The sequence below is a fragment of the Zootoca vivipara genome, chromosome 8, assembly GCF_965207765.1.
Source record: "Zootoca vivipara chromosome 8, rZooViv2.hap1.1, whole genome shotgun sequence".
Taxonomy (NCBI): Eukaryota; Metazoa; Chordata; class Lepidosauria; order Squamata; family Lacertidae; genus Zootoca; species Zootoca vivipara.
Window position 1 is genome coordinate 5,023,777 of NC_142591.1, and position 24,735 is coordinate 5,048,511.

The 24,735-nt window shown below is 41.2% G+C and overlaps 1 protein-coding gene across 16 annotated transcripts in view; it reads left to right on the top strand.

Moving 5' to 3' along the window:
* Positions 1-24,735, top strand: part of LOC118079302 (protocadherin gamma-C5) — a 274,853-nt gene that overhangs the window by 110,029 nt on the left and 140,089 nt on the right. Inside the window, exon 1 of one of the 16 annotated variants that reach the window (XM_088675034.1) lies at positions 57-6,058. The exons of 12 other annotated variants lie outside the window; for them this stretch is intronic. In XM_088675034.1, the coding sequence (XP_088531160.1) occupies positions 3,638-6,058 (2,421 nt within the window). In that variant the 5' untranslated portion in view covers positions 57-3,637. Of the gene's footprint in view, positions 1-56; positions 6,059-6,092; positions 11,932-14,507; positions 17,485-17,520; positions 24,729-24,735 lie in introns of those variants that run through there. 3 more of the 16 variants (XM_035103383.3, XM_060278103.2, XM_035103366.3) reach the window with 3 other exon arrangements.

Below are 24,735 nucleotides of genomic sequence, written 5' to 3' on the forward strand. Positions count from 1 at the left end.
CCCGATGTCTTTTCCCCCAATTGGATCAGCATTCCTTTAACAAGCCAAGAAACCGTTGTTCAGGAACCAAAAAGCCCTTTTGGATATTTGTATATCCCTCTTTCCCTAATTTTGATCTTCATGAAGTCAGCTGAATGTCCCTATAGAACCTACACACATTCAAGTATCTCTATATAGCCTGCAATGCTGCAAATGGTGGGGTCTCTTGGCATATGTAAGGGGACAAGGTGCATGGAATTTGTAGTTTGCATACTTGCTTCAGACTTAGCTGAAATTTTGGAGGTATCTACTGAAGATTTTTTGTGCTTTGAATGTTACAGAGTAACAAGTGGGGTCTGGTTTCAGCCAGCTTTTTCCATAATATCCCATTCCTCCTCCTCCCCTGTTTTATATTTTTCTCCTCCCACAGGCATTGAGCATTGTGTTTCTACTGAGCATGCTCTGCTCTCTTTGGTTAGTTTGGGTTTCACCTTCTCTTGTGTGTTTTTTGGTACTTCTGTAAAACTGGAGGTTCCCTCAAGACTACTGACTCTCTTGGTCCATAAGGCTCAGTACTGTCCACACTAACTAGCAACAGCTCTCCAGGTCTTCAGACAGAAGACCTTCAGTTTCCTACCTCAAGATTCTGAGGATTGAACATTGAACCTTTTGAAGGAAAAGCAGATTCTCTACCACTGAGCTATGACCTTTCTGCTTTTTGAACTGGAACATCACTAGCCCAAAGCTCAAACCTTGGCCTGTCATGAATGAATGCATTGTGATAGTCACAGATCACAGCAATGTATTGTGAGTAGTGAAAGGAAACTTTTAATATAAGGAAAGTCAAAGTGAATTAGCATTTCCATATAAAACCCACATACCCCAAGTTGACATAGGAAATGATACAAAACAATAAGGAAATTTAAATAATCTTAAACATAAGATATATCACTACAACAAAATTAATCATACAAGATTAATAATCTAAAGCATTGGACTATAAATTAAAATCCAGTTAGTCAAATCAGTGTAATTATTCCCTTTTCCAACCAATGTCTTCTTTTGTGCCTTATAATTTCTACAGCTGGTACAAATGTGACATGCTTTTTGAAGTTCAGGGGGCTCAATTCCCTGGAAGTAAGAATTGGTCACAGATAAAGACAAAAACCAAAGGAAGTTGGGACTGATAGATCTCTCTTTGATGAATCAATAATTATCCCCACTATTTACTCATTTTGGGGTGCAAATCCAGGGATTAGTTCAGTATTATTTCTTCTGAGATAGTTGTGCAGTAGGTGCAATTCTTGATGTGTTGTCCTTTATAGCAAATTTGCTTCCTATAGGATCTACATAATTATCTGTTTAACATGGTGTAGCATATAGATTTTGTATAATATGTGGAATTGTATAATGTAGATACTATTTAGCTCTACTTGGGTCTAGAGCACTGGATACCACCCATGGTATCTAGTGTTTGAGAAGGGGAAACCTTTGTAACACGCAGTAAGTGAATCTAATATTGCCCATGAAATAATGCCACGGGGGATCATTAAATCCTGGAAGTGATATGTCAAGAAGGCACACTGATTTGTTCTTATCCATAAAATATAAGTGGGGAAAAACTAATGTGCTTTAGTGTTGGGATGGAGTAGGGAAAGGGGAGAAGGAATGCTGACTGAGGGATACAAAAGTACATACCTGTCTTTCAAAAATTTGATTTAGGATAACGTTGTAACTGCTAGTCGACTTGAATATCACAAGGAGCCACAATGTCAGACCGCAATGTCAGAAGTGATGATACAAGTACTCTTGAACAAAACAGATTATCTTGACCCATTTCAATCTGCTTTCAGGCCTCGGTTATGGGTCTGAATTGAGCTTTGTCACTCTGATGGGTGAACTTTACTAGGAGAAGTACAGGGGAAGTATAATCCTGTTAACCTTACCTGATTTCTCTCTCAGTGGCTTTTGACACAATTACCTTTATATCTTTTTGAACTGACTTAATGGGAAGGGTACTGGAGACACTGTTTAACAATGGTTCTGATTCTATTTCCAGAGTTGGTTTCTGAAAATAGCATTGGGTGATTGTCTTTTAGCCCTCTGGCAGTAGTGCTGTTGGGTGCCACAGGGTACCATTTTGTCTTCAGTGCTGTTTGACATCTATATATGAAGCCTGTGGAGATAGTCATTGGGAAATTTGGGGCAATGTGTCACCAACATGCTGATGATGCTGAGCTCTACTTCTCTGTAACTTCTGAATCAGGAGCGGTTGTGCAAGCTCTGAACTAATGCCTAGGTTTAGTGTTCCGCTGAATGAGGGCCAACAAAACTCTCAATCCTGGCAAGACAGAAGAGCTGTGAGTGGGTCTCCCTGAGGCTGGATAACTGGTCAGTTGTTTGCTTTGGATGGGGTCCTCCTGAAAGAGCAGGTTCATAGTCTGGAGGTGCTACTATATAAATATTTGTTACTAGAGGCCCAGGTGACCAGAATTGTGCAGCCAATGAATCCTCCTGTCGCCTGCTAACACCTTTTCTTTCTCAAAGCCAATGATTATTATTTTTAGGAAGAAGGAAGGGTCTAACAAGAATGAGAGAGCAAAAGCTCTAGATTCTAATCAAACACTAAAAATCCTATCTGTGTTTGGTTTGGTTTGTTTTCATTTGATACACTTTGGTTTATGTTTGTGTTTTATAGGACAGCTGAGATCATTGTCAACTCATAGGTTTATTCTGATATATCGGGGGGAAATATCCCTTCTAATAAAACTGAAGAAAAGCAGGAGATCTGTGATTGGGTAAAATTATCTGTTACATTTTGAGATTATATCTTTGGCATCAAAGCAGAAATCACAGGTATCAGTAACAATTGCCCATGTTTCTATCAGGGAAATGCAAAATGCTGGGATATCAGTGCCGTAGTTCTGGTTGGTCACGTTTCTCTTTTAGTACACATTATTTCCAGACAAAACAATGCAACAGTCATTGTAGTAAAACCCCATAAAGTAAAAGCCACTGAAGAGGTAATTCAAAAATGGGTAGGAAAAAGGAAATACTGGAGCACTAATTGTGGAAGCAGATCCTTGTATACCAGGAAAATCGCACTTGGAGAAACACAGAATCATATCAGTTGAGATTCTCACCAATATGCCAAGCACTGCAGGAAAGAGAGAATCCCCAATATATGACTGTCCAGGCTCTGCTTGAATAACTGCAGCAACGCAGAGCCCACCACCCGTCTAGGTAATTGGTTCCATTGTTGAACAGCTCTTAGCATTAGGATGTTTCTCCTTCACCTTCCAAAATATAATACCCAAGCTGCTGTTCTATTTTCAACTGAATGAGAAAGAAAATCCCTTGCAGATCTCCATCTGAGCCTCAGGGTGTCACTGTTGGCCAGTGTGGCAGCCAGACTGAGAAGAGAGGAGATCCACGGATGTGTTTCCTAAGGAGCAACTGCTTAATCATTGCTGTGCAAGTCGGACAAGCAGCACATCACAAAGACAGAGCAATCCTGCTGGAAAGGAAAAGAAAATTCAACCACTTTCTGTAAACATTAATAAGAAAGGCAGCTTATTTTTCCTTATGGTGATCCTGCACCTTGAGGGGGCTTTGATCTGATCTGCAAAAGGAGGCAGCTAATTTGTTGTAAAGCCAGATGGATAGAAGGCACAAAGACAATGGCAGAGTGCTCAGAAGGCAAGTACTGTTTCTCTTACTTTTGTTGCCTTCCTGCTGGGCTGCCTCAGAGCAGATTCGTTATTCTATCCCTGAGGAGATGGCAAAGGGTTCGATTGTGGGGAATCTTGCCAAGGATTTGGGACTGAATACAAGAGATCTTGCAAAGCGCAATCTGCATGCTGTCTCTGTGAACAAAATGCAGTATTTCAGTATTAATGCAGAGAATGGAAACCTCTATGTAAGTGACAGAATAGATAGGGAGCAGCTATGTGACATAACTCCCATTTGCGTAGTAAATTTTGAAGTGGTAGTTGAAAATCCCCTCAATATCTTCCATTTAACTATAGCAATTCAGGACATAAATGATAATGCACCACTGTTTCCCAATGATAACATCAATTTGGAGACAAGTGAACTTACTGTACCAGGCGCACGATTTCTCCTTGGGAAAGCTGAAGATCCTGACATTGGGATGAATTCGCTTCAGAATTACCAGTTGAGCACCAATCGGTACTTCACTTTGGAAGTTAGAGAAATGGAAGATGGAAATAAAAATGCAGAATTGGTGCTGCAGAAATCTTTGGATCGGGAAAGTGAGTACTCTCTTCACTTGATCCTCACAGCCTTGGATGGGGGTGAGCCTAGAAAAACGGGGACTGCCCAGATATGGATTAATGTCACAGATGCCAATGACAACCCACCAGTCTTCACTCAAGAGGTATACAAGGTCAGTGTGCATGAAGAAGCTCCTGTTGGGTCCTTTGTGCTCCAAGTTGTAGCCTCTGACAAAGATGATGGTTTAAATGCCCAGATCAGATATGAATTCAGCAATATTCCAGTGAATGGACAAAAGAAATTCAGCCTGGATCCAGTTGGTGGCATAATCTCTCTCATGCAGATGTTGGATTTTGAGGAAACAAGAAAATATACTATGACAGCAGCAGCAAAGGATGGAGGTGGATTGGTGACACACTGCAACATTGAAATAAGTGTTCTTGATGGGAATGATAATGCCCCATTTGTGACGTTAGCCTCCATGTTCAGCCCTGTTCCTGAAGATTCGCTGCCAGGAACTGTTATTGCTCTGATCAATGTAAATGACAAAGATAGTGGTGATAATGGAAAGGTTACTTGCTACTTACAAGATGATTTACCCTTCAAAATTCTTCCCTCATCTAATAATTACTTCAAACTCCAGACAGACAGTCTCCTGGACAGAGAAAGAACTCCTGCATATAATATTACAATCACTGCCACTGATAGAGGAACACCGCCTCTTTCCACACACAAAACAATCTCACTACAGATTTCTGATATCAATGATAATGCCCCTACTTTTCAGAAATCATCCTACAACATCTACGTGCCAGAAAACAATCCTTCAGGTGCCTCCATTTTCACTATCAAAGCCTCTGATCCCGATATGGATCAGAACTCACGGATCACGTACTCCATCCTCAACAGCAACATTGAGGAGCTTCCCATCTCCTCCTATATCTCCATTAATTCTGAGACTGGCACCATATATGCCCAGAGATCCTTTGACTATGAACAATTCAGAGAGTTCAAGTTGCAAGTGAAGGCCCAAGATGGGGGTTCTCCCCCTCTCAGCAGCAATGTGACCGTCAGGGTGTTTGTTCTTGACAGGAACGATAACAGCCCTCGTATCCTGTCCCCCTCACAAGAAGCCAAGGGCTCAGCCTTGTTTGAGATGGTGCCTCGTTCGGCCGAGGCAGATTATCTTGTCACCAAGGTGGTGGCCGTGGATGCAGATTCTGGACACAACGCCTGGCTCTCCTACCACCTGACTCAGGCCACTGAGCCGGCACTCTTCACGGTTGGTTCTCATACTGGAGAGATCAGGACCGCCAGGGCCTTTGTGGAGAGAGACGCTGTGAAACAGAGACTGGTCATCATGGTGAAGGATAACGGGCAGCCGTCTCTCTCGGCCACCATTACTCTGAACCTGGTGTTTGCTGAGAACTTTCAGGAGGCCCTTCCGGAAATGAAGAGCCAGCCCAGCAGCTCGGAGTATCAGTCTGACCTGCAGTTCTACTTGGTGCTGGCCTTAGCTGTGATCTCCTTCTTGTTCCTCTTGACTGTCATTCTGGCCGTTACCATGAAGCTCCGTCAATCAGGGCATCCCAGGTTCCTACAGTGCTTTGGTCCTGTTCCCCATTCCAAGAATGGGGCCATCTTCCCACCCAACTTTGAAGATGGGACTTTGCCCTATTCCTACCAGCTGTGTCTGTCTTCTGAGACCAGGAAGAATGAGTTTGCCTTCCTGACACCCAATGTTCAGATGGTTGACAATATTCTTGGCAGTGAGAAACCTGCTGTGCCTTTTACAGGCAACAGTGGAAACAATTATCATTCTGAAAAGGCTAAGGATGAAGAGGTAAGCATTATGATTAGGAATTATTTGTAATGCCTTTGATACCCTTTCCCACATTTCTGCAGAAAAGATTTTTGATTTTAGCAGATATGGAAAAAGAGGAGATTGGTAAATGAAGAGTAGGAATAAAGTGATGATTCTCCCTATGGAGAGTTGTAGAAAGTATAATCCTCCAAGAGTCAGTATTGAGCTTTTAAACTTGTTCATAAATGATCTAAAATTAGGAGTTAGCCATGATGTAGCCAAGTTTGCTAATGTCAAATAGTTCGGAGTGGTTAAAACAAGATGGGCTTGCAAAGAGTTTGAAAAGGATCTCTCCAAACCACACCGAGTGAATGGGCAGTAAAATGGCAAATGCAATTTAATGTGAACAAGTGTAAAGTGGGCCAAAAGAACTCTTGCGTCACATATATGCTCATGGGGACTAAACAGGAATGAGACCTTGTAGTCATAGCGAACAGTTTGATGAAGATGTTGACATAGTGTGAGGCAGCTGTGAAAAAAAAGAAAATAAATTTTGGAATACTGTGTATAGTTATAGTTACAGGTAGGTAGCCGTAACAAAATGAAAAAAATCCTTCCAGTAGCACCTTAGAGGCCAACTAAGTTTGTCATTGGTATGAGCTTTCGAGCTGGGGATGGAGCTATTCACCCTTTTAGTTTACTTTGATACAGCTTAGAGAAAACGCAATTAAGTGAAGACATGGTATAGGTGTATATAATTATGCGTTGTATGGAAATAGTGAATGGATAAGTGCCCCCTCCCCAACATAACACTAAAACTAAGACACATCCAATGAAGCTGAATGCTGGAAGATTCAGGACAGACAGCAGAAAATACTTCTTCAGACAGCACTGAGTTAAACTGTGGAGTTTGTTCCCATGAGAAGTAGTGATGCCCACTAACCTGGGTGGTTTTAAAAGAGAAATGGACACATTCATGGACAACATTATTTCATTACCTACTAGCAATGGTATCTAGGTTCTGTCTCCATAGTTAAAGATAGTATGTCTCTGAATACCAGTTGTGGGGAATCAAAAGTGAGGAGAGTGCTTTTGCACTCAGGTCCCACTTTGGGGCTTCCTGTAGGCAACCAGTTGGCTGCAAGAAAAATAATATTCTGAACTAAATCAGACACTTGCCTGATCCAACATGCTCTTCTTATATTTTTATATTAATTATGTGCTTCTAATTTATTCTATCTACAGAAGTTCTGTTAGCAAGTGAAGAGACTGTGGACTTGTCTGTATTTTATGTCATAGCTGTCTTTTGTGTAGATGTCAAGTTACTGAGGCTAAGAGTTTGGGGCTGAATTCAGCCAAGGAGGTGTGCCAAATGTAGGAGGTCTGAAATGAATGAGCACACACAGAAATGTTGAGGATTGGACTTGTATGTGCACCCGCACACACAATCATACACATATTTGTCCCAAACACCTGTGATTTTGGTGAAGACTAAGAGCTGCTCCAAAATACTTACTTTTGTGTTTAATCTTTCTTTCGAGTGTAGAAGGAGCTGCATTATATTGCTCAGCTCTCTATCCTGAGAAAGCTTTTAAATGAAGGTCCCATTCATTGAACCAAGCAATATACGCATGCACTGTAAAGGCTCTACTTCTGAGGAAGACACACACACTTGAACTATGTCACCATATTGTTCAGAATTTCATCAAAAAAATACAATATCTGATCTGGAAGTTCAGAAAATAAACGTGGATCTTCTAGTCCTCTTACTGTACCAATTCACAATGCGAGGGATTAAAACATATATTGGATGCTTTACTCTCCTACTCATAATAATGTGTTCACGTCGGAGACAAGTCTTCAAGGCTACATTCTCCTTCTCTCTACATCATGGGAAGAGTATAGTAGTGATTTTACGGGACATGTAGGTAGCCATAGCAGTGCTAGACGATGCCTAGTCAAGTGCTGCTTTAGTATTCCACAACGTAATCTAGCATTCCACTGTTTAGCATTCTAACCGTGATATTTTATTGATGTGACTATTACCTTTGTACAATAGACCACATTTCAACCATGCAAAAGTCAGAGGTTTCAATATCTCCACTTCTATAGATCTGTGACTCCTCCAGCCAGGCAAGCAGCAATATCCTAGTTCAAGGACACATTGCAGCCAGCAAAAACTCTTGAGGAGGGAATGGAAGAAGGCCAGTGAGGGATTGAGAGGTGTGGTCTGGGAAGGGAGGGAAGCCTACGGAAAGCCTGAGGGGTGGGGAGAGAGGCCTTAAGTTCCCAAGTAAAACAGTAGCATGATCTTGAGTAAGCATTCCACTTTTAGGGCTGTTCTTATTATATGAGTGAGTTGCGTAAGTCAAGTAATGCCTTAAAAGAAGAAAAAGAACTTGCCAAACATTAGGAATTTCTCCAGGTATTCCGAATCAGTCACATCACTGTCAACTAACACAACTACGTACATAACTGAATAAGTGCATCAACTGGCAAGTAGGTGAGGAGACGATTGCCAGCAAGACAGCTGGTGGAATAGAAAATAGAACTGTGGTACCTTAGAGGGAAAATTTTGTGTGACACAGAGATTCCAAAGGCCATGTTGCACATTTTGGGAAAATAACTTTAAAACTCAGAATTCATTAGGTCTGAGAACCACTTCCTGTGATGAAATATGTTGTCACGTACCTATATGGATGAACAATTTCCAACTATCACAAAAATATGATTGCACAGCTGTGCTATCAGACAAGGACACTAATCAGTCAATTCAGTTTCTCTGAATTGCACCCCCGTGAGAAATGCCAAATGTGCTGCTACGAAAGTGTGAAAGCACGATAGGGGCAAATTAAGTGACTGGAATAATTTCTAGGACCCTTGTATGTTTATTACAAAATAATCAATTTTCTCTGGTATTTTGAAGCTCAGCACTCAGGGGGAATAAGGAAAGAAAAATGACATAAATTACTTGGGAAAGGGATCATTTTTAAAATACATAGTTTGCTTGTTTTCTGTAGGTCAGTTTTGTCAAATTAAGTTGAGTTGTTGCTTATCCTAATGTCAAAACACAGAGAACAAATTCTATTTTTTTAACCATACCACAAAAGAATATTTATCTGGGAATGGTTGTACATAGGATTAAAAATGGCAAGAAATCCCTTGTATGTTATTTACTTAAAAGAGAAGACACATCTTGCAGTTCCCCATCTAAAACTCAGAGTGTCACTGTTGACCAATATAGTTCTCATGGAAGAGTGGAGAGTCCACTAAGAGATGCTTTTGCAATGAGATATCAGAAACGAACAACAGAGCTGGGAAACAGCAGAGCACAGGAACGAAACCACTGCAAAGTATATCAATCCAGCAGCAGCTACTGACTTCGTTCATGATTCTTTATTGAACACTTCTGCAGAGTGAATGGGATTTAATACACCTCAATTTAACTAATAACAGAAAGAAAGGATAAAGCACATTTCTCTGCAAGAGGGATGGCCGGCAGACAGAAAGATAGCAGCAGATCCCTAAGAAGGCAAGTACCTCTCCTCTTATTATTCTCCCTGTGTGGTCAGATTGCCTCAGAGCAGATTCATTATTCCATCCCTGAGGAAATGGAAAAGGGATCCATTGTAGGAAACCTGGCCAAAGACCTGAGGCTGAATAATGGAGAAATAGGAAATGACAATCTGCGTATCCTTTCCCTAGGTAAAAAGCAATACTTCACTCTCAGTGCAGAAAATGGGAATCTGTATGTAAGAGAGAGGATTGATAGAGAGGAATTATGTGGTCAAACTGCATTCTGCTCCATCAATTTTGAAGTGGTGGTTGGCAGCCCTATGAATATTTTTCATGTAACTGCAGAGATCCAAGACATTAATGATAATGCACCACATTTTGTAAATGGGGATATCAAGCTGGAGATAAGTGAATCCTCTTTACCAGGCACCACATTTCTCCTTGGACAAGCTGAAGATCCTGATCTTGGGGTGAATTCTCTCCAGGATTACAACCTTAGCACAAATCCATACTTTATTCTGGATGTGAGAGAAATAGAAGGTGGAAAGAAATATGCAGAATTAGTATTGAATAAACAGTTGGATCGGGAAAGTGAAAGCAGTTTCCAATTAATCCTTACGGCGCTGGATGGAGGGAAGCCTGCCAAAAGTGGAACAGCCAAAATATGGATCACCGTCATTGATGCAAATGACAACCCACCAGTCTTCACTCAAAAAGTATACACAGTCAAGCTGAAAGAAAATGCTCCTAAAGGGTATTCAGTTACACAAGTGAAAGCCACGGATAGAGATGATGGTTCAAATTCCCAGATCAGCTATAGTTTTAGTAACATCCCTGAAAGTGCTCGTCAGAAGTTCCACTTGGGTTCACAAGATGGAACAATTATAGTTAAGGAGGTTCTGGACTTTGAGGAAACAGAAGGATATGTGATGGCAGTGGAAGCAAGAGATGGAGGTGGATTAGTGGCTCACTGTAAAGTTGAAATAACACTCCTAGATGAGAATGACAATGCCCCAGAAGTGATTCTTGCCTCTTTATCCAGCCCAGTCCCTGAAGACTCTGCAGTAGGAACCCTGGTAGCCCTTATCAATGTAAATGATAAAGACTCTGGAGACAATGGGAAGATTTCTTGTGACATACAACACACTTTGCCATTCAAAATGGTATCAGCCTCCAATAATTATTATAAGCTTCTTACAGATGCCTCCTTGGACAGAGAAAGAACTCCAGAGTACAATATCACAGTCACAGCCACAGACAAAGGCAACCCCCCTCTTTCCACATACAAAACCATCACACTGCAGATCTCAGACATCAATGACAACTGCCCTGCCTTTGAGAAACCCTATTATACTGCCTATGTCCCAGAGAACAACCCTTCAGGCTCCTCCATTTTCAGGGTCAAAGCTTCCGACCCAGATGTGGACCAGAATGCTCAAATCACCTACTCCATTCGCAACAGCATCACTGAGGGGCTCCCTCTCTCATCTTACCTCTCCATTAATTCTGAGACTGGCACTATCTATGCTCAGCGCTCCTTTGACTATGAGCAAGTCAGGGAGTTTCAAGTGGAAGTGAGGGCCGAAGATGGAGGCTCCCCTCGTCTCAGCAGCAATGCCACCGTGAGAGTGTGTATTCTGGACCAGAATGACCAAAGCCCTCAGATTCTTTACCCTTCTCAAGGAGTAGAGGGCTCCTCCTTGTTTGAGATGGTGCCTCGCTCAGCAGAGGAGGGTTACCTGGTGACAAAGGTGGTGGCTGTGGATGCTGACTCTGGACACAACGCTTGGCTCTCCTACTATCTGCTCCAGGCAACAGAACCTGGGCTGTTCTCAATTGGTTCCCATACTGGGGAGATCAGGACCTCACGGGCTTTTCTGGAAAGAGATGCTGTGAAGCAGAAGCTCATCATCTTAGTCAAGGATAATGGGCAGCCACCACTATCTGCTACTGTGAGTCTCAACCTGGTGTTTGCTGAGAATTTCCAGGAGGCACTTCCAGAAATCAGCCACCAGCCCAGTGACTCAGAGTATCAATCGGATCTACAGTTCTTCTTGGTGCTGGCCTTAGCTTTGATCTCATTCTTATTCCTCCTGACAGTGATTCTGGCCATTCTCATGAAGATTCGGCGATCAGGAAATCCCAAATTCCTGCAGTGTTTTGCTCCTGTTCCCCATTCAAACAACACAGTCATTTTCCCACCAAACTATGAAGAAGGAACATTGCCTTATTCCTATCAGCTATGTTTATCTTCTGAGTCCAGGGTACAGGAGTTCACCTTTCCAACACCCAATCTTCAAACCGCAGAGAATATTTCATGCAACACTAAGTCTGATGAAGCTTTGACTGCCAATGGAGGCAATATCCTTATTTCTGAGATGGATAGAACTGATATGGTGAGTTTTAATTTGAGCAGTACCTTCTTTATACATTCTTGCTGCTTCGAGAATTTTTTAAGAATCTTTGTTGCTGATTCCATAGTCTTTTTTTTATACAACTAATATATTTTAATATATTGTTTTTCAACTTGCCTTTAACCAACGTATTGGTTCAACTTGATTGAATAATCTTTAAAGTCTGAATGGTTCATAAACTGTTGGAATAGGTTCTTTTTAATGATTATATATTAATATTTGTTTCATTTCACTGGAAAATATCTATGTCTTTTCTGTGTTGGTGTGTTTATGAAAATGTGTTGAGTGGAGGAGACATTTTCCAGGAGAAATCAGACCAAGGTTCTTTCTTGTGGTACTTTGGGGCAAAATAAGATGAAAGTGGCTTTGGTAATCTTAAATTATGAACATGTGGGGACTTAGAATGAAATCGTTAATTGGATGTTATCAAAGAGAAAACATCTGATAATCTTTCTCCCATAGTATCAGTAATTTCCAGAGTGTACTTCAAGTATTTAGAACATGTTCACATACATGATATTAGTCTGTAGTCTGAAATGTATTTATTTTTAAACATGTTTATCTACCTTTCAAGTGCAAGAGCAAGCCTGTCAAGTGTGGTCCCAAGTTTTGTCAGAGGCTGTAAGTCAGAGTTCTAAAGCTGCCTAGTAAATTTGTAACTGAAGAACCAGGAATCTCACAGCTCACACTTCAGCCCATATATGAATTCTAGAGTATCTTAATTTCGATAGCCATTGACAAAACCAATTTGGAAAGGACAGGAAAGAATAATTTAAATTAAGAACAATATAAAAGTAAAGTAGGGCTACCAACACAAAGGTATATACATCCGATGTCCAGAGAGAACACAATAGTGCAAAACTATTTGCTATTTTGAAAACCCTCTGCCTGGTTATTTTATTTATGATTTATGGTTATGCCCTCAAAGCAGTTTGCAATTTAAAACTCTAAGAATGCAAAAAAGAGCCCTCAATGAAATCATATGAATCAGTTCATTAAAATAACAATAATACTGATGATGTTGTTGATGATGGTGATAGTACTTAAATAATGACGTATACAGTATAGCAAAAGCAGAAGCACTTCTGTTTCACCTGTCCATAATGTTCTTAATAGCTCCTAACATCAGACAATAACATCCACATCCTATATGCAGTATCCACACATTGCAACAAAATGAAAGTGAACAAAATAGATGAATACATGGAAGTTTGTCATATAAAATCTTGAGTATAGATTACAGAAACTGAAAGAAACCCAAAACCTTCAATGCAGTAAAACAGTATAATTATTCTCTTTTCTAAGCAATAATAATAATAATAATACTGTAATTTATTATTTATACCCCACCCATCTGGTTGAGTTTCCCCAGCCACTCTGGGCCGCTTCCAACAAATTATTAAAATACAATGGTCTGTTAAACATTAAAAGCTTCCCTGAACTATGGCTTCATTTCTTCCTGAAATTAGTTTGAGACTTATACTTTTTGCAGTGGCTCCTCTCTTGGAACTGTGGATCCCAGAATAAAGGTGCAAGACACATAAATGGGATAAACAAAAGCCACAACATTGTTAGCGACTGATCTGTGTCTTCTGTCCCTACTTAGTTTTCTTACCTTCTGCACCTCCAGTCAGTGGCGGAGAGCAGGCGTGTTGCCCCCACGGACGTGGTGCGCGTTCTGGGGGCGGGGTGGGGCAGGGTGCGTGTTTTGGGGGCGGGGCGCCCCCACCACCCACATCTTCCTACGCTACTGCCTCCAGTGAGGAATTATCTTCCACTTAGATGAGACTTTAAGAAACCATCTCCTGCTGCCTCCCTTTGGTGTAAAGAGCTCTTGGCTTTTTATTGCCCTTATATATTAATATTGTGTTGCTAGTGTCACCCACCTCCAGGCCAGCCAGCAGGCTAGCACATGCAACCAGGCCTCAAGATACTCTCAGTCCCAGATCTCCTTTAATCAGTGACCCGTCAATGAATGGTTTTGGGAAATGTCTTTTCACTACCTTGATTTCTCAGTGTGTTCACCAGCTTACTCTCTGCACTCTGCCCTGAACCTGCCTGTTCTACCACCTAGTTAGGACCTAAGTACCTTGACAAGGCCAGATTGTTAACTTGCCACTCCCAACTTGGCAGTAGATAAAAAGTGGTGGTGGTGGTGGTGATGATGATGATGATGATGATAATAATAATAATAATAATAATAATAATAATAATAATAATAATAATATTGATCCTACATAGCCCCAGCAGGGGCCAATCATGCCTGTAATATCTTCAGAAAGAGTGGGAGAGCACAAGTGCTGCCAGCTGCACAGGGTGGGATTCCCTTCATTGGCTGGGATGGGACATCTTTGGAGTCCCTTTGAGAATTCTTCTCCCTCGATCGTCAAGCCTTTCTCCTAAGGAAGGAGTGGGGAAGTTCTGCAAGAGATCTGTGGTTGGGGGGGATTTGTTTTTATGTTTTGACATTATCATGGAAATATAGTAAACTTCCCAAGATTTTTTATTATGGAAACCGGAGATTAAATATATATATATATATAACCTGAGATGACAATGTTGAGACTGTTGAGATTCTGACGCTCAGGATTGTAACTTTGGTAATATTATTTCCAAGAGTCCAAGAAAAGAATCCTTTGTTACATTGCAAGCCATTTACCCAGGCAAATGGAAAGGTTTGAAGTGTTATTGATTCCAAAACCAAAACAAAGATTACCAAATATTCAGGTCAAGTCCAAATTCAATAGAAATAGCTCCTGTGTAAATTTCAAGTTGCATTACATCCACGTTGCATTTTCTCTTAAATTGAAAGGTTGAAAACATCCCTTGCAGTTCTCCTGCTGAACCTCACAGTGCCGCTGTTGGCCAATCTAGTAGCCATACAGTGATGGAAATCCACTGATCCTTTCTACAGTGAGCTTGCTTCTTTAGTGCTGTGCAGATCAGGGAACAGAGAGAAGGCATTGCTGCTGACATAAAGAAAATACAAAAATGATTTTTACAAATTAAAGAGAAACACAGTTTATTCTTTTTTATGGGAACTTAGTGCATACTGGTGAAATTTTGATCTGGTTCTTTAAAAAAAAGGAAACAGCTGATTTTTCACAGAGCCAAATGGAGAGAAGACACAAGAAGAATGGCAGGGCACTCACAAGGCAAGTACAGCTTCTCTTAATATTCTTGCCCTCCTGCTGGGCTGCTACAGAGCAGATTCATTATTCAATTCCTGAGGAAATGGCTAAGGGTTCAGTTGTGGGGAATATTGCCAAGGATTTGGGACTAAATGCCAAAGAACTAGGGAAACGCAACATGCATGCTGTCTCTGTGGATGAAATGAAACATTTCACTATGAATGCAGAGAATGGAAACCTCTATGTAAATGACAGGATAGACCGTGAGGGAATATGTGGCAAAAATCCGCTTTGCTTTATTAATTTTGAGGTGGTGATTGAAAGCCCCTTGAGTATTTTCCACATAACTATAGCAATCCAGGACATTAATGATAATGCACCACAGTTTTTCAATGGAAAAATCAACTTGGAGACAAGTGAATTCACTGTACCAGGAACACGATTTCTCATTGGAGAAGCTGGAGATCCTGACATTGGGACAAATTCTCTTCAGAATTACCAACTCAGCCCCAATCCATATTTCAGCTTGGATGTTAAAGAGAGTCAGGATGGAAATAAATTTGCAGACTTAGTGCTTCAGAAACCACTAGATCGGGAAAGTGAACAGACTATTCACTTGATCCTCACAGCCTTGGATGGGGGTGAACCTAGGAAGACTGGAACTGCCCAAATATGGATTAATGTCACAGATGCCAATGACAACCCACCTATCTTCACCCAAGAGGTTTACAAGGTCAGTCTAAAGGAAAATGCTCCTGTTGGTTCCCTTGTGCTCCAGATTTTAGCCTCTGATAAAGATGAAGGTACAAATGCCAAAATCAGTTACCACTTCAGCAACATACAAAAAAGTGCTCAACAGAAATTCAACCTGGATTATGGTAATGGCACAATCACTCTTATGAGCCCACTAGACTATGAGGAAACCAGAGAATATACTATGACAGTTGCGGCAAAAGATGGAGGTGGATTAGTAACACACTGTAAAGTAGAAATACAGGTTATTGATGAGAATGACAATTTCCCAGAGGTAACTCTGGTTTCCTTGTTTAGTCCAGTCCCAGAAGATTCTGTGTCTGGAACCTTAATTGCTCTGATCAATGTAAAAGACAAAGACACTGGTGAGAATGGAAAGGTTAGCTGTTATTTGAAAAACGATCAGCCCTTCAAGATTGTTCCCTCATCTAACAATTACTTCAAACTCCAGACATACAGTCTCCTGGACAGAGAAATAGCTCCTGCATACAATATTACAATCACAGCCACTGACAAAGGAACTCCACCTCTTTCCACACACAAAACAATCTCACTACAGATATCTGATATAAATGATAATGCCCCTTCCTTTGAGAAATCTTCGTATGCTATCTATGTGCCAGAAAACAATCCTTCAGGTGCCTCCATTTTCACCATCAAAGCCTCTGATCCCGATGTGGACCAGAACTCACGGATCACGTACTCCATCCTCAACAGCAACATTGAGGAGCTTCCCATCTCCTCCTATATCTCCATTAATTCAGAGACCGGCACCATCTATGCCCAGAGATCCTTTGACTATGAACAATTCAGAGAGTTCCAACTGCAGGTGAAGGCCCAAGATGGGGGTTCTCCCCCTCTCAGCAGCAATGTGACCGTCAGGGTATTTGTTCTCGATCGGAATGATAACAGCCCTCGTATCCTGTACCCCTCACAAGAAGCCAAGGGCTCAGCCTTGTTTGAGATGGTGCCTCGTTCGGCCGAGGCAGATTATCTCGTCACCAAGGTGGTGGCCGTGGATGCAGATTCTGGACACAACGCCTGGCTCTCCTACCACCTGACTCAGGCCACTGAGCCGGCACTCTTCACGGTTGGTTCTCATACTGGAGAGATCAGGACCACCAGGGCCTTTGTGGAGAGAGATGCTGTGAAACAGAGACTGGTCATCATGGTGAAGGATAACGGGCAGCCGTCTCTCTCGGCCACCATTACTCTGAACCTGGTGTTTGCTGAGAACTTTCAGGAGGCCCTTCCGGAAATGAAGAGCCAGCCCAGCAGCTCGGAGTATCAGTCTGACCTGCAGTTCTACTTGGTGCTGGCCTTAGCAGTGATCTCCTTCTTGTTCCTCTTGACTGTCATTCTGGCCGTTACCATGAAGCTCCGTCAATCAGGGCATCCCAGGTTCCTACAGTGCTTTGGTCCTGTTCCCCATTCCAAGAATGGGGCCATCTTCCCACCCAACTTTGAAGATGGGACTTTGCCGTATTCCTACCAGCTGTGTCTGTCTTCTGAGACCAGGAAGAATGAGTTTGCCTTCCTGACACCCAATGTTCAGATGGTAGACCATATTCTTGGCAGTGAGAAACCTGCTGTGCCTTTTACAGGCAACAGCGGAAACAATTTACATCCTGAGATGGAGAATGTTGACAAGGTAAAAATTATTTTCATTGCACAACTCAAAAACTTTTTTACTGTATTTTGCATATTTATGCATATATGGGCCCCTCTGGGATAAGTGGGCCTTCTTGCATCCAAATACTGAAATTTCAGTCTGACATATCTGTGACTCAAGTCTCATCTGTCAGCAATTGTGAATACTTTTCAGAAAAATAGGCACACCTAACATTGTGTTATGTCATGCTGACTCTTTTATGTCATGATAACTTACCATTTACTTTGTGGCTTTCCACTTTTCACTAGCCTTTACCTTTTTTGTTAGTAAAGTGTAATGTGTCTGAAGTAGTTATGAAATTCTGTAGTTTGGCAAGTTCTTTTTAATATGAGAAAAACTCATGTATTGCATTTCCCCCCTTAAAGTGGTGATGGGTGATTTTCAAGTTTCTTCGGAACTCCATATTTGAGTCTCTGATTTAGAGTTCTTTATTACTTTCCATGACTCTTCTCCTTTCTAAAACTCTCAGGCTTAAATAATGTTGTTTCCCCTTTCCAGTCTATTTATATTTTAAGCCTCCTCTACTTTCTTTCTCTCTCTCCATCCTCCCTGCTTACCAGAACTGAGAAGTTATTTCACTCATACCTATTTAGATAACATACCAGTATTACTTCTCTTCCTCTTTGCTGTGTCTGCTTGCTGTTTTGTGTTCCTTCCTTGCTATGGTAAAGGTTTCCATCTGCTTTTTTCAGCAGGCTGCTGAGAATCCCAGTAATAAGGCTGTTGGTAACCTTGCTGGCTATACAGTGGTGAGGGTATAGCCAACACTCCCAGCACCAGGCCACAGTTAACTGTTGCCATGGACAATCCAATATTTTTTTTAAAAAAAATGTTATCGGTGACCCATTTGCAATATCTTAATGAACCATTTGTAATATTAAACCTCCATCTGAAAGCACCCCAAGGCTCCAATTCTGTACATACTCTCCAAGGAGTAAGTCCCTGGGGTAAGCTCCATTTGGATCATGTTGTTAATAATGTTAAAACTACCAAAAGGACACATGAAATGGCATTTGAACAAATGTTCTGACTATAGGTGTTAAAATGGAACAGTCCAGGTTGCAATACAATTCAACATGTTAATATTCTCTTCTAGTCAAAGAAAGCTACAATGCATGCTTTCTCAGATGCATGCTCCAAACTCCCGTAGGTTGTAAACCTTTTGCTTATCTATATTTTTATGCTTAAAGACTTTTTGCAGATATCCTCCGGCACTCATTGGCAAAACTGATGTCTTGTGTTATACTATTTGCAAACAATTTGCAAACATTCTTAAGTTTCATGGATAGTTTGATATGTTTCAGAATCAGATGCCTTTAGAGCTCATGCATTCAGAGGACATTCATAAGTCCCTCCCTTGGTGCATTAGATTAGAAAGGACAAATGAAGGGTGAAAAAAATCGCAGTTCCTCTCTTGCTGCTTCCTTTATCATGTGATACCACCTTGAGACCAATGCATAGATGAGAGTGCTTTGACGAAGCATGTGATCTGCATAGAATTGTTGTTGATACACCATCAGGGTACATGGTACTCTACAGAGGTGCCCAATATCTGCAAAACCACTTTCTTCCATACCAATCTGCCCATGCTTTAGCACATGAGGCCCTGTTGGTGGTCTCTAAACAGGATGGTGCAAGGCCCAGGGGAGGGCATCGTCAGTGGTGGCTCCTCACATGAAACTCCCTCCCTTCTAAGGTGCATCTAGTCCCATATCTATATAATTTTAGGTAGGTAGTTAAGGCAAACCTTTTTCAGGAGATGTTTGGAGAAGGAGAGACTTGATTGGAAAATAAATGTTTAGTTTGCTGTTGCTGTTGTGTATTGAGTCAAAGGATTTTATATCTGTATTACTATTGTCTGTATTTGCATTAGGGTAAAGTAACTGCCTTTTGGTTCCAGAAGGTACAGCTACTATTGGTTCATTTAAGCTGCTGTATTTGGATCCTCTGTCTTATTGGTTTCCTCCAAAAGGCAGCACTGTGATTGCCTGATATTGTTCCCTCCAAAATGTATCCCTTTCTAGCTAGTCCCCCATCCCTATAAATGTAGCTTTCCTCTCCTCAGAGCTTAGTCTTGTTTGTTGTAACAAAGAAGTGTTACTAGAGAACTGTCTCCAGCATATTATGTCAAGAGAGCTGAAATCACGAACCCCACGTCACAACAGTTGCTATTAGGAAATTGCTACTTAGTTAAATTGTTATGAGTTGCTGTGTTTGCCATTTAAAAATTTGTGCTAATCTATGGATCTTATATATTGATTGTATTTTATTTTATTTGATCTGATTGTAAACCTGCGGCTTGAAGAGTAGTAGATAAATCAAGTAGATAAATAAGCAAACAATAGACAAATCTCTTCCTCCAAGGAGCAAGTCATCTGAAGTGCACAAGGGGTGGGGAATGGAATGATTAAAGATTAATAGTAATAAACACATTTTTGCATGTGTTTATTACTATTGTTACTCTATCAAACTTTTGTTACTCTTGTTGCTATTGTTACTCTATCAAACTTTTGAATCCATGAATATGTATCCATGCATAGTTTCTGGAGCCTGGAAAATAAGTGCCCTAAAATGTGAATAATAACAAAATTCTGTACCCATCTTTTTGTATATTCATATAATTTTATCATTTCTGTGATCACACATATGTAAGTTTCAACATTGTACTGAGCTGTTCATATCTGGAGTGATCCAGCTCTCTGTTTGTACAAACTGAAGGTAGGACATAGAGGCATCCATGGATCTTTACAGGCCTTGGGCTCCAGGTATGGATGCCAGGAGCAATATTATCCTGTCTCTGGGGACCACATCTGTATCAGAACAGCACTATGGGCATGTCAAGTGACAAGATGCACGGTGTGGTTAAAGGAGGGTCTTTTCTAGAGCATTCAACACTGCAAACACAATCTGGCACAGACACTCAGGATGCTTACTGACAGTCAGTTTGCCTGGGCCAGGAAGAGCAACCTGCAAGGATAGAGTGACTGATGAATGAGATGGGCAGGCAGGGTAGGTCTCCAAAGCTCATGCAAAAACATGTTTTGTATATGTAGAGGTCTCAGACTGTGACTCCAACTAGAGTCCAATTCTCATGGCACACTCAACCCCATGGATCAGGTGGCAATGGTTATGATCCGGTGCTGAGGTCTTTCTGCTGCTTTCAGTCTTTTAAATGAAGATGCATAACTATTTCAGCTATGATCCTAGAACTGTGCAGCTAGAATATAAATGTTAATAGTATTGCAATATTGGCAGTCTGGATAGCTCAGTTGGTTAGAGTATGATGCTGATAATGCCAAGGTTGTAGGTTCTATTCCTGTATGGGACAGCTGCATATTCCTGCACTGCAGGGGATTGGACTAGATGATCCTCAGAGTCCCTTCCAACTCTACGATTCTATGATTCTATGTCACAACAGTATTTGAGGATACTTTGACAAACAGTTCAAAATTAGGCCAAACTGTTATTTAGCACTCATGCATGCCATTATGTATTCACCTTAAACCCAGGCCAGCATTTTAGTGACAAATGATGACGAAGTTAACTCTTTTTAAGGGTCTCTGCTTTATTCCTCTCTCTGTATTTTGCACCCTGTAAGTGGCATGTGTAAAATGAATTAGAAAAAGCACCACCAGTGCGGTTTCACAAGTGTTTGTGCAAGCGTTTGGATAAGAGTTGGCAATAAGTAGCAAGTGTCAGGAGTTTTTGTAAGAAAAACAAGAACTTTGGATTTAATATCACTTTCCTTAGTCCTCTATTGTAAGAGGTCCCAGGGGACCTAGGAATCTGCAGACCTTCCCCTCTGAGCCAAGAAGGTTATCTAACATAGAGAGGAAGCTCCACTGCAGAGGTCCTTCCTTGACCAGTGACAGAAAGCTCCATTGCCATGGCTGTATTACAGGCAGTGCTTGTTTCCCAGACCTGCTCAATGATGGAATAAGTGGGGCACTACACCAGCCCTGGAGTTATTTCCCTTCCCTATGGAACCTTCTTCTTTTTTTTACAAGGAAAAAAAAATGGGGAAAGTAAAAAAGCCACCTCATATCTTATGCTCAATTCCTAACTTGGTTCCTCTTCCACAATTATCTCTGCCACCCATGCTGCCTGTCCAACCTCCATAGGATTGCTCTGTTAGTTGCTCACCTTTTTATTAAAAATAGTAATATCACTGAATTTTATTAAATGTATTGTTTTACAGAGGAGAGCTGGACACAGAAGTTGCATTAATTGGCTACAAAATGTTGTTGAGTGCTAACAATCCCTTCCGTCACTTATCTGTGGAAGTACAGAGGGAAGATGGAAAATTTGTGGGATAGGGGAGGTTGTTGCATCTCTAAAGCACTTGAAATGTATTTCCATTTCCTGCTACTGTAAAAGCAAAACACACAGTCACACAGATGTAGTTACAAAGCAAGAAAACCTCATAATGCTTTTGAAAATGGATTGCTCTTGTATTCTACATCCAAGGAAGGGGGGAAAGCAGCACATGAAGTTCTCCATCTCAGACTCAGAGTGTCGCTGTTGGCTAATGTAGTTCTCATGGTGCTGCATGGAATCTGCTAAGCAATGCTTCCTGCAGTGCTGTTGTTCAGCCACAGACTGCAGAACCGGGAGATAGTAGAACGCAGGGACATTAAAACACTTTTGCTGAGGAAATAAAACCCACTGCAACATATAGAAAGAGACCGTGACTGCTTTTATACTTCCTTTTTGTGGATTTGTGGGTCCTGATGGGAACTTGAGAATCTCCATCTAATGAAAATATGCAAGAAAAGAATAAAGCAAATGTCTCACCAAATCAGATGGACAACAGGCACAAAGAGAAAAATGGGTCGGTAAAAAGGCAAGTACCACTCCTCTTGTTATTGTCCTTGTTGTGCCAGACTGCCTCAGAGCACGTTCAGTATTCTATCGCTGAGGAAATGGAAAAAGGCTCCATTGTAGGAAATCTTGCCAAAGATTTGGAGCTGAATGTTGGAGAAATAGCTAATCGCAATCTGCATATCCTTTCTCTGGGTAAAAGGCAATATTTCACAATCAGTATAGAAAATGGAAATCTATATGTAAATGACAGGATAGACAGAGAAGGAATATGTGGAAGCAATGCATATTGTCTCATTAGTTTTGAAGTGATGATTGAAAATCCTATGAATATTTTTCATGTTACTGTACAGATCCAGGATATCAATGATAATGCACCACATTTTGTCAATGAGAATATCAAACTAGAGACAAGTGAATTCACTTTGCCAGGAGCCCGATTTGTGCTTGGGTTTGCTGAAGATCCAGATGTTGGAATAAATTCTCTCCAGAATTACCACCTTATGCCCAATCAGTATTTCATAGTAGAAGCTAGAGAGAGAGAAGATGGGAAGAAATCTGCAGAATTAGTACTGAATAAACAGTTGGATCGAGAAAGTGAAAGCAGTTTCCATTTAATTCTTATGGCTCTGGATGGAGGGAAGCCTGCCAAAACTGGGACAGCCACAATATGGATCAGTGTCATTGATGCAAATGATAATCCGCCAATCTTCACACAAGAAGTGTACAAGGTCTGTCTTAAAGAGAATACCCCCAAAGGATCTTCAGTAATACAAGTGAAAGCCACAGATAGAGATGAAGGCTCAAATGGCCATATCATGTATAGTTTTAGCAACATCCCTGAAAACGCTCGCAAAAATTTCTTCCTAAATCCCCAAAATGGGACAATTACAGTTAAGGAGTTGTTGGACTACGAAGAAGCAGAGAAATATGCAATGACAGTAGAAGCAAGGGACGGAGGTGGATTAGTGACTCATTGCGATGTTGAAATAAAGCTATTAGATGAGAATGACAATGCCCCAGAAGTGATCCTGGCTTCCTTATCCAGCCCAATTCCTGAAGATTCTGCGATAGGAACCCTTGTAGCCCTTATCAATGTAAACGATAAAGATTCTGGAGACAATGGGAACGTTACTTGTCATTTACAAAGTCATTGGCAATTTAGAATAATTGCTACATCCAATAACTTCTATAAGTTGGTTACAGATGCGCCCTTGGACAGAGAAAGCACTCCAGAATACAATATCACAATCGCAGCCACAGACAAAGGCAACCCCCCTCTTTCCACTCACAGAACCATCTCCCTGCAGATTTCAGATATCAATGATAACTCCCCAGCTTTCGAAAAATCTTCCTATGTCACCTATTTGTCAGAGAACAATCCAGCTGGAATTTCCATTTTCCATGTAAAGGCTGCAGATGCAGATCTAGAGTACAACTCGCAAATCACTTATTCTCTGCTCAATAGTAATATGGAGAACCTGCCCCTGTCCTCTTATATCTCCATTAACTCAGAAAATGGCATGATCTATGCCCAACGCTCCTTTGACTACGAGCAAACCAGGGAGTTTCAGTTCCAAGTGAAAGCACAAGATGGTGGCTCGCCACCACTCAGCAGAAACACCACAGTGAAAGTGTTCATTGTGGACCAGAATGATAACAATCCTCAAATCCTCTACCCTTCACAGGAAGTCAAGGGTTCATCCTTGTTTGAGATGGTGCCTCGTTCAGCGGAAGAAGATTATCTGGTGACCAAGGTGGTGGCAGTAGATGCTGACTCTGGGCACAATGCCTGGCTCTCTTACCACCTGCTTCAGGCTACGGAGCCAGCATTGTTCAGAATTGGGTCCCACACTGGGGAGATCAGGACTTCACGAACTTTTCTGGAAAGAGATGCTGTGAAGCAGAAGCTCGTCGTCTTAGTCAAGGATAATGGGCAGCCACCATTATCCGCTACCGTGAGTCTCAACCTGGTGTTTGCTGAGAACTTCCAAGAGGCGCTCCCAGAAGTGAGCAGTGAAAGTAATGATTCACATAATCAATCTGACCTACAGTTTTATTTAGTATTGACTTTAGCTTTGATTTCATTCCTATTTCTCCTTACGGTGACTCTGGCAGTTGTTACGAAGCTTCGCACATCAAGCAGTCCTCAGTTCCTTCAGTGCTTTGGTCCTACTCCTTTTTCAAAGCCTGGTACCGTATTCCCACCGAATTTTGAAGAAGGGACATTACCTTACACTTACCAGCTCTGTCTATCCTCAGAGACCAGGAAAAATGAGTTTGCATTCCTGGCACCTAACGTTCAGATTGCAGACAATGTTATTTGTGATGACAAAACTGCTCCACCTTTTACAGGCAGCAGAGAAAACCATTTTAATTCTGAGATGGATAATGCAAACAAGGTGAGTT